The sequence below is a fragment of the Onychostoma macrolepis genome, chromosome 18, assembly GCF_012432095.1.
Source record: "Onychostoma macrolepis isolate SWU-2019 chromosome 18, ASM1243209v1, whole genome shotgun sequence".
NCBI classification, from domain to species: domain Eukaryota; kingdom Metazoa; phylum Chordata; class Actinopteri; order Cypriniformes; family Cyprinidae; genus Onychostoma; species Onychostoma macrolepis.
In genome coordinates, this window is record NC_081172.1 from 12,645,838 (window position 1) to 12,657,102 (window position 11,265).

Genomic DNA, 11,265 nt, shown 5'->3' on the forward strand with positions numbered 1-11,265 from the left:
CCTAATGACAATATGTAATCTTCATCATGATCGGAAGCTAGAGGTTGCAGCTATAATGTAATGAGAGTGCATTTGTGAATGTCCAGCCAGTGAGGTGTCCTTGAGCTGCTATTTATTTTTTATTTTTTTCCTAATTTGATGTGTGGGAGGAGACAGATTTTTGGCTCTTATCTTTATCTCTCTAACAGATGCCAAAGTGAAAGGTCTGGCTGTCGTTCAGCAGGGTAAAGATAAAGGAGAGCTCAGGATAAACAAGCAAACACACTCACAGAACCCAAAATATACCTGGAAAATAGTGGCATGAGCAGTGAAAAACAGAATTGATTTTTTCCCCCTGCTTGTTTCATTTATTTAGTTAAAATTAGGTAGTTCAGCACAGTTTGATAATGTTTGCAGTTTCCAGTTCCCATTATACTTTAGAGTAGTTCAAAATATTCAAAATAAAAATGAGACATTAAAGCTGGATTACAAACAATGCATTTAGTTTACTCTGTGTCATGTTAAAATGAAAACTTTTAGTCATTTACAAGATGTTTTGGCTTTTGCTGGTAACAATGTGGTGAAGATTGGAACTTAGGTTAAGGATAGACAAATGTTACGATGTAATTTATCGAGACTTGCTACTGCCAATACATCCACAACATGCTGCTGTAAGCATGTAGGAAATACTGCTGCTCCACATATAACACATATGAATAACCCCCATATAGCATACAAGAATCACCTCGTAGCAGGTCTATACAGGTGGAGCCTTGGAAGGTGGAGGGTGTGTGCTGCCAAACTGCTACAGCAAATGAAAGCCAGGTATTTGAATACTGAGCAATGAGCTCATTGATCTACTGATACAGGAGAAAACCAATCAGCTGAGCCATATGATAATGATGTCATTAGGTCAGATTGAGTTGGCAGATTGAGTCATTTTCATGCCAGAACTCTGTATTCTGTGTTCTTTGCACTTCCTACACCTGTGTATGGCAGTGTATTTTACGTTGCATGTCAAAAATATGTTAAAATGTTAAATCTCTTCAGTAGAGCTCATTATATTCATCCGTCACGCAACTTCATGTCCAGGCAGCCTGATTAAAAAAACACCCATATGACCTTATTTCCAGAAGTTACAATGAGTCGGCCAGTCAGATTAGGGTTTGCCAGTTTAAGAAAGTACTTTCCAGTTTGTGTGCAATATACATCAACGTCAGTTAACTGACTGTGGGATTAGCCAATATTAGCTGTTATTCACTGCGATATATTCAGTTGAGTTTGTTCCACATCTTGTCTCATTTTATTGAGTTTACAAAGTTATGTTTCCACTTCACAGGTTTTTGGGATTGTGTAGAATGTTGTGGGACAGAGAATGGAATCTGACAGGCTGAAAAACAGAATTCCTGTTCCTGCTTTGTTTGGATTTCCTGCAGTGTGAAGCCTGTTGGTCTTTAAAGAATGTTTCTTGATGTCTGAATGCCTCAGATCAACTGAGATCTCTTTAATCTGCCCAGTAAAATTCTGCCACAATTGTTTATGTTTATGGTTCATAGTATTTTATTTATTTAAGCCATAAAGAGAGAAATCTTTAATAATAATAATAAAATAAAACAGTAAAATAAAATAAAAATAAGTCTCTCTAAATTTCACTTTGACTCACTACTCTTTCTTTTAGGTTATGACATCCTGATTTAGTTGCTGTCCGAAGGTCTGTTTGTATTTGTGAAGAAATAGATTTTGGAGCACTGCTTGCTGGAAGGGCCTTGGCTTATGAAAAAAACAAAAAACAGAAGTTATTTCAAAAAATATAGTCCAAAGCACTTTTGACATAAAAGTTTCAGTTTCAATTTGGCTTGCAACGAAGTGACGTTAAACACAGAACAGGAACAGACAACAGGTGAATCCTGACTGTTTTGTTAACTTATTAATAAATACCAAGTGAAATTGAAATATAGGCTTTTATGTCAAATTAGGTGCCCCAGATTTCAGTATTCAGTTTTGTACACAATGTACAAATACAATGGTAGAATGGATAGTACGCCCAATACAGTACAATACAATACAATACAAAAATAAAAATAAAAAATGACGTCAAAGATCTATTCATGCTGTATATTATACACATATATTTGTAGACACACCCAATACACAACACATAAACAGATATCAAGTACTGTAACAACAAAAAACAACGACAACAACAATAATTAGTTCTGAACAGTGCAACGGTTTCCATTATGCCATGGGCTGATTCATTAGTGTTGCGCAAGAAGTCTGTGAGTCAACTCTACATATCATGTGTTACTGCAGTAACAGCAGTGGTCTGGAACAGCTATGCCATGAGACCCTCATATACGCACAGCCTGAAAATATCCTTCATATACATACATACCAGGGCATATCCCATATTCTAAACCCATATGGAGCGATAAATATAATGAATATGTATACATTTTCAACTACCTCAGAATATTTTTCAAGTTGGGTGACATTATCTCTGCATTGATCTTTTGACCAGTTACTCACCTGCTATCCACGTTTGTCTGTTTCAACCTGCAATAAACCTGTAGTTTGGATAATAACCAGTGTTAAATTGTTTAGTTTTATGACAGCTATTAAAAGTAATTTAATTATTAATTATAATAGTCCTTATAATTTCAGTTAAAATAACATACTTTGCAGCTCATTGTGACTGAAAAGACAGTTTGAGGATAAATGTGCATTAAGCTTTAGAGCCAGCATCAACTTTGTAATTTGTAAAAGAAAAGAAAGGAAAAAAATGAGGGAAATGCATTAACAGTAATGCACTTACAACGAAAGCCTATATTGATCTATAAGAGATAATCAGAGAATTTCAAATAAATATGAATATATGTCTTCATTATTTTATCTGTTGCCTAAATAATCTCTCTTAGGTTGGGCTCCTTTTCTAGGTGGAGAAATTCTAGTTAAGTGGCTCCTGCTGCTGGAGTTTGTCCTAAATCATCAGTGCTTTATAAATAGTTACATCCCATCCCGTCCTGTCAGAGACAAAGCAAAAGTAACAGGGTTTATTTTTTAGCAGACCTAAAAGATTTGATAATCCCAATTTGCATACTGCTCCTCACCTAAACTTAAATAATAATGAACATTTGGTTAATGAGTTTATCTAGATGCTGATAATGTAACAGATAACAAAAAAGCACTTTAAAGCATTTCTTCTGACATAGAAGTCTATTTCAATTTGGCTTGCAACACAGTGAAGACTGAATACGAACAGACAACAGGTGTATATGTTTTTTTAAACTGACTTGCATGTGAAGCTGAAATATTTTCATGTCAAATTACATGCCTCGATTTTCAATATTCAGTGTATTTGTACAAGTCTATGTACACAGTGTACAACTATAATTGTAGAATGAATGGTACGTCCAATACAATACAAAACAAAATGACATCAAGTGTTTAAATGGATGTATTCACGCTAGTATAATATGCAAATATATAAAAGACAAACCCAATACAAATAGTAACACATCAACAGAAACCAAGTTCTGCAACAACTAAAATCTCATTAACCCCAAATTTCTCAATGGCATGTTAACCTAAAAGTTAAGTAATAATTAATTTTTGGGTAATGATGAACTTATGTAGGTGCTAACATTCTCCTCTCATAATGATAAAGGTTGAAGTAAAACGTGACTTTCGGTGAGGTAAAATGTCCTTGACATTTATAAACCCTGCTGGGTTCGTAAAAGACAAGTAATATTGTGGTTTTAAACAAAAGCGAGAAAAGAGGAATGCAATCCTCCCTTCCAAGGCCCCAGATTTCTCATGCTCACCCTTTTCCCCCAAATCCCATCGTGACTTTCATTAACAGACTGTGGGAGGAACAGTTTTCCAAACAGTCTTGAAGAGAGAGATGTAATGCCTGGGAATAGCCTTGAGCAGCGGAGGTGCAGTAACATCTGTTCAGCCCTGCTCATTATGAGTCAAAGTCGTGATGTTTGCCTTAATTCACTATCTGCTTGTCTACAAAAAGACTGGACCAGTGGCTCAGAAGTAACTTCAAACAAACAATCTGGAGGCAGGCCAAAACTAAATAATGTGCCACTGAGACACTCATCTGTTTAAATTGTAGTGTGGGTCTGTTCTCCTTCCAAACGCTGTTATCCTAGCATCACGCTAATGATGCAGCCTCCTCAAGTGCTGAGTCTGGCTTTGCAATTTTAGCAGTGAGCCAGTGCTTCAGTGGGCTGGAACTGATGGGTGATGTGTGCAACTTTTGCAGCACAAATCCATCCTTCATTATAGACACATTCAGTGTGGAGATAGATGAGGGGAAAGAAATGTTATCACATGCGTGTTCTGTTCAATCCAAAATGGTGACAGTGTACTGTCAGTTAAATATTTAAATAGGCTATGCATTGCAGGCTTGCTGAATCACATTTATATGGATGTGCTTATTTATCTATTTCAGTTGCTCAAACTCTTCTCCTGATCTATTAGAATTGTGGTGGGGCATTAGTATGAGGATATTATTACGACTATATATATATGAACTCTATATATGTACCCTAAAACAACAACGTGACTTCAGCCCAGCCTTTCAAATGCTTCATTCATTTGTCTGACGTTTTGTCGTGAAAAAAAGGGGGGAAAAAAGATAAGCTTCATTAGTCTCATAGTGTTAGAGAGCCATCTTGTGGATACAGTTGGTACCTTGTCATTCGAAAACATCAACAATATACAGCTGATTTAAATTAGCTTGCTAAACACGTCAATGAGGATTCGTTCATAACGAATAAACGAGTATATATTTCCAAATATAGGCAATGACATTTTCACCACATTGAGCAATCCCTAGTAAAGTTCGTACGTGCGGGTTTTTAAACACCAACAGCAGTGTCAGTGTGAAGGGCATGCTTGAGATGAAAAGAGAAAAGATGTGGTTTGAAAATATAATATCACCTTTGAATTTAATATTTTATTGTGCGTCATTACCAAACATCTCTAAATTAAGCAAAGAATGTAAATACATCTCATTTGCTTTTAGAATACAGTAAAGGGCAGCAATGAAATTAGCCTTGGCAAGACAAAACCAGCCGTTGTATTCCACAAATGTTTTAGATTTCCACCATATGAAGCTATTAAACACAGTTCATTGTTTGAGATGACACGGTGGCATAAAATAACAGGTATTTATATAAAATTTGTTATTAAAATAAACTTTATACATGTATCTCCACTGTCGTATAGGTTGTGTTGTTAGCTGAAAAAATAAATACTAGTGAGACTGAGTGTGAAAGTGAGTTTTAAGTATACTGGGCCAGAAGTGCCCATAAAGAAACACACATATAGCCTAAACCTATATCGCCTTTGTAAGTGTTTTAAACCCAATGAGCAACCAAATTTAACATTTTATTTTCTTGACAGCACACATTTCCTCATTCCAACCTGAAACAGACACAAAAGTTGGAAGTAGGCCTACGACCTCCCACCTCGGGAACTGGAGGCGTCAATAAACTTGAGATGTAGGTTTAGGCTAATCAGATGAAGATTAAATGCCACTTAGCGATTGGCTGTCGTAGTGATTGCATCATCAGTTTCCAGTGCTCATTTTCGAAGGTTTTGCCTTTTTTGATGTGGATGTGACCAATCAAACACTTGGAAGACTTCTTTGAAGGCTGAATTTCGTAAACAGACACTATAATGGTGCACTCTCTAATCTGTTGATCTGGCAACACAAAGGTCAGGACCTCATTGAACACAGTCACCTCCCAATGCTTCTTCTGTTTAGTCCTCTGATGTCGAAGCTTGCAGTGGTTGCAGATAACGCTGGTTTTGGCATAGAGAGCTGTGATACAATCAACAAACAGTTTAAAGATTTTACAAGATTTATTAAGCTAGGTTAATGTTAAAATGTAAATAAACTTTTGTTCGTTGTTAGTTCATAATGTATAAATTAATATATTCAGTTCTTAATTTTTACAAGGCTGTCAGTATGGGAAGAGATTCATCACCAGTAGATGGGGTAACTGACTATAATTATGACTGAGTCATTCGTTCGGATTTGTTTGGAATTATTTTCAATTGGAATGGAAGTTATTCAATATTAACTTATTGTTTGTGAATTGTTAAGAATGGAAGCCTGTTTCCGCCACTGAATAATAATTTTAAAAAAGGTAGCCTACTTTTCTCTTACAACTCTGACTTTTTTTTTCTTTCTCAGAATCGTGAAGATATAAACTCACAATTGCGAGTTATAAAGTCAGAATTGTAAGATATAAAGTCAGATTTGTGAGAAAGTCAAAATTGTGAGATTCGATTTTTTTTCACGCAATTGCGAGTTTGTATCTGGCAATTCTTATTTTTTTCTTCAGAATTGTGAAATAAAATATAATATAAGAAATATACAGGTGCATCTCAATAAATTAGAATGTCGTGGAAAAGTTCATTTATTTCAGTAATTCAACTCAAATTGTTAAACTCGTATTAAATAAATTCAATGCACACAGACTGAAGCAGTTTAAGTCTTTGGTTCTTTTAATTGTGATGATTTTGGCTCACATTTCACAAAAACCCACCAATTCACTATCTCAGCAAATTAGAATACTTCATAAGACCAATAAAAAAAAACATTTTTAGTGAATTGTTGGCCTTCTGGAAAGTATGTTCATTTACTGTATATGTACTCAATACTTGGTAGGGGCTCCTTTTGCTTTAATTACTGCCTCAATTTGGCGTGGCATGGAGGTGATCAGTTTGTGGCACTGCTGAGGTGGTATGGAAGCGCAGGTTTCTTTGACAGTGGCCTTCAGCTCATCTGCATTTTTTGGTCTCTTGTTTCTCATTTTCCTCTTGACAATACCCCATAGATTCTCTATTTAGGGTTTAGGTCTGGTGAGTTTGCTGGCCAGTCAAGCACACCAACACCATGGTCATTTAACCAACTTTTGGTGCTTTTGGCAGTGTGGGCAGGTGCCAAATCCTGCTGGAAAATGAAATCAGCATCTTTAAAAAGCTGGTTAGCAGAAGGAAGCATGAAGTAGTGCTCCAAAATGTCTTGGTAAACGGGTGCAGTGACTTTGGTTTTCAAAAAACACAATGGACCAACACCAGCAGATGACATTGCACCCCAAATCATCACAGACTGTGGAAACTTAACACTGGACTTCAAGCAACTTTGACTATGAGCTTCTCCACTCTTCCTCCAGACTCTAGGACCTTGGTTTCCAAATGAAATACAGAACTTGCTCTCATCTGAAAAGAGGACTTTGGACCACTGGACATCAGTCCAGTTCTTCTCCTTAGCCCAGGTAAGACGCCTCTGACGTTGTCTGTGGTTCAGGAGTGGCTTAACAAGAAGAATACGACAACTGTAGCCAAATTCCTTGACACGTCTGTGTGTGGTGGCTCTTGATGCCTTGACCCCAGCCTCAGTCCATTCCTTGTGAAGTTCACCCAAATTCTTGAATCGATTTTGCTTGACAATCCTCATAAGGCTGCGGTTCTCTCGGTTGGTTGTGCATCTTTTTCTTCCACACTTTTTTTCCTTCCACTCAACTTTCTGTTAACATGCTTGGATACAGCACTCTGCGAACAGCCAGCTTCTTTGGCAATGAATGTTTGTGGTTTACCCTCCTTGTGAAGGGTGTCAATGATTGTCTTCTGGACAACTGTCAGATCAGCAGTCTTCCCCATGATTGTGTAGCCTAGTGAACCAAACTGAGAGACCATTTTGAAGGCTCAGGAAACCTTTGCAGGTGTTTTGAGCTGATTAGCTGATTGGCATGTCACCATGTTCTAATTTGTTGAGATTTTTGTTAAATGTGAGCCAAAATCATCACAATTAAAAGAACCAAAGACTTAAACTATTTCGGTCTGTGTGCATGAGTTTCACAATTTGAGTTGAATTACTGAAATAAATGAACTTTTCCACGACATTCTAATTTATTGAGATGCACCTGTAAGTTCAGTTCTGAGGAGAAAAAATACTGTTATCTCACAATTGACTTAACTCGCAATTGCAAGTTTATGTCACGCAATTTTGAGAAAAAAAAGTCATATTTGTGAGATAAAAAGTCGCAATCAGATTTTTTATTATTTTATTGAGTGGTGGAAACAGGCTACCATAGTTAAGCAATATCACACAATTGTATCGCTTCTCTCAGAAAAGCTCATTGTCATCGTTGCTGTAGCAGTCTTATGTTAACTAAAACTATTAAAATTGTTTTCGGTAATTGACAAAGCGGAAATTAAAGTAAAATATGAATACTAAACTTAAAAACCTAGAAATGATGCCTAATTAAAGCTATAGAAATATAAAAAAGAGAACTCCAATAATAAAAATGAATATATAGGGCTATATATATATATATTATGACCAGCCAAACAGAGAAGTGCATTTCATCACAGAACATGTTTCCACTACTCCAGAGTCCAGTGGTGGCATGCTTTACACCAGTCAGCATTGGCATTGCACTTGGTGATGTGAGGCTGCTCCCAGCTCCTGCTGCACAGTTTTTGTGCTGATTTTAATGCCAGTGGAAGTTTGGAACTCCTCAGCTATAGAATCAGCTAAGTGTTGGCAACTTTTATGCACCACGTGCATCAGCACTCGGTGACCCTACTCTGTGACTTTACGTTCTCTTCTGCATTATGACTGAGTTGCTGCTGTTCCTAAACCCTCTCACTTTCAAATAATACCACTTACAGTTGACAGTGAAATATCTGGCAGGGATGACATTTCACAAACTGACTTACAGCAAAGATGGCATCCTATTACAGTACCATATTTGAATTCCCTGAGCTTTCCATAATGACCCATTTTGTGTTTGAAAATGCAGACTGAATGCTTAGGTGCTTGCTTTTATATACCTGTGGCAATGGGTCTGATTGAATTCCATAATTAAGAGGTGTGTCCCAAATGTTTTGTCCATAGAATAAAAATGTATCAGTTTTCAGCACAGTTAACAGTGCAGCTTATTTCAATTCCATTCATGTGTAAGTATACACTCATTATTCCTCACCTCTCTCAGTCTTATTGGGATGACATACTGTGCGGATCTTCAACACCCCCACCTCCAGCCTCTGAGATATAGGCATGTATTTCAGAGAGAGCAGTGCCTCACCAACCATATCCTACACAGAAAATGTACCGTTTGTTTTGTTTTTTTTATCTCATAATTTCCAATTCGTTATACCGGGATAAAACTTACTTTCTTGGGTACTTGCAGATCCTCTCTTAACTCCAGGGGATATGAGAGCTTCAAACTGTTCAGGGGAGCACGGGCCTCTCCTAGAATTCCATGTCTTGAGTATTTATCAAAATCCCTAACCTAAAAGAAACAATCAAAAGTGAATTGATGTCACAATAAAATAAGATGCTAGGCCCGTTACGTACCTCAAATCTAACAGTGACTCTTGGTACTTCCTCTTCAGCCAGAGTGCAAGAGAACTGATCTCCAAACACAGGACTGCAGCTCTTCTTCACAAGACGTGTCTGCCATTCGTCCAGAACACACTGCATTGAACTGTGCTCCTCATCCTCTCTTTCTGCCCACAGCAACCGCACCCAAACAAACGGGTCCACGCTGTGACTGAAGTCTCGCACGGCTAGATCCTGAGCATCCAGTACCGTCACCACCAGTTTGGACTGCAGCTGATCGTAGAACAGTGAAAAGCGGAGAGATCCCTGGATGTTCTCCTCTTCCAGATCTGCCATGCTAGCTAGATCTAAACTACTGCCCAGGTTAGTGCAAGACGTGCCAGGGGACAGTCGGTGGCTCAGTTCTTCATAATGAACCTCCATCTGATGGACAGAGTGTGTATCTGGTCTAATTTTCTAGTTATGGTCTTTTTGGATATTTAGAAATACACACATGTGGTTGGCAACCAAAGCCAACCATCTGTGAAACATGTTTTTCATCTATTTAGTTTGATCTATCAGAGCAAGCAAAAACTAAGGAAGCAAACACAGTACAAAATGGATGCATTCCAGGTTATGAAGATAATGATGGCTTATGCAAATGAATCTTACCTTAGCGTCATTTGTTTGTGTAGCATACTGAAAACCTCCGCTCCTAGCCGACAGGCCATCTGCTAACAAAATATTCACTGGAATCAAATAGAGGTTGGTAGATATTCTGCATAAACCCCATTAGCAAGTTTTCTATCATTTTTCATTTGATACACTGTTTTGGGTCAGTAAGATTTTTAATGTTTTTGAAAGAAGTCTCTTATGCTAACCAAGGTTGCATTTTATTTGATCACAAATACAATAAAAACAGTAATATTCCAGTCTTTAGTGTCACATGATCCTTCAGAAATCATTCTAATATACTGATTTGGTGTTTATCAATATTTTTGTGGAAACCACAATAAAATATTCATTTTATGTGTTCAACAACAACAAAAATATCTCACTGACCCCAAACTTTTGAACAGTACTGTAGATATGATAAATAATATAATACCTCTTATACAATACTGTTCATCTAAGCCACAAATACTACATGCTTATCTAAAACTACACCTGTTTATAGTAATATGTACTAATCTTGTGTAATATTAGGTAAAATATAAAAATCAATCAATTCATTTGCATGAGAACTTACCAGGTCTTCGTGAAACAGGACACTGTGTACAGCGACGATAAATTTGCCATATCAAAAGGCAGAGGGCTATAAGGAAAAGGATAACAGATATGCCCAAAATACTATATTCCAATTCCTCTGAGAATGACAGTTGAATTTCTCTGAAGGACAGACCCAGAACAGCAAAGAAAATCATGTCTTTCTGCCATGTAAAGACCTGGAAATGAAGGACACAAAGTTACTTTAGTTGGTATTGATTTTGGTTGATATTCATTTTTAACCAGACAAGAATCAGATTTATATAATACTGTATATACTGTTAGTAATATAGTATTTTACATAATATAAAAAGTAAAAAAGTATTTTTATATGTTGGTCTGTTTTGAGATACTGTTAAAGGAATGATGAGCGTGGATTCTTGCAGGTTTCTGTGTACTAAATTTATTTTAAAAAGGAAAGCACTAATAAAAGAACCAAAGGCAGAAACCCTACCTTTTCAAGCTTTAATTTTCCTCCATTAGTTCCATTTTGCGGATAAACTACGACCGGAGTCGATCCATATTGAGACGTAGTTGACAGCGATCACCTGATAGATGATCAGCAAACACAAGGGAAAACCTGTTTGTTCACTTGTTCATTCAGGTCTTATTAAACAGGCTTCATCTGTGCTACTTTCTTGAATCTACAGCTGAAACATAAGATGGAT

General features: G+C 36.8%; 1 protein-coding gene across 1 annotated transcript; it reads right to left on the bottom strand.

Moving 5' to 3' along the window:
* Positions 1–4,939: 4,939 nt before the first annotated feature.
* syt19 (synaptotagmin XIX) lies at positions 4,940–11,188 on the bottom strand. The gene is made up of 7 exons (XM_058752013.1): positions 11,052–11,188; positions 10,581–10,776; positions 10,004–10,065; positions 9,368–9,775; positions 9,183–9,302; positions 8,994–9,105; positions 4,940–5,818 (listed from the first exon to the last, which is right to left on the bottom strand). The coding sequence occupies exons 2-7, from the start codon at positions 10,753–10,755 to the stop codon at positions 5,511–5,513; spliced, it is 1,185 nt and encodes a 394-aa protein (XP_058607996.1). The 5' UTR covers positions 10,756–10,776; positions 11,052–11,188; the 3' UTR covers positions 4,940–5,510.
* Between the last annotated feature and the right edge of the window lie 77 nt (positions 11,189–11,265).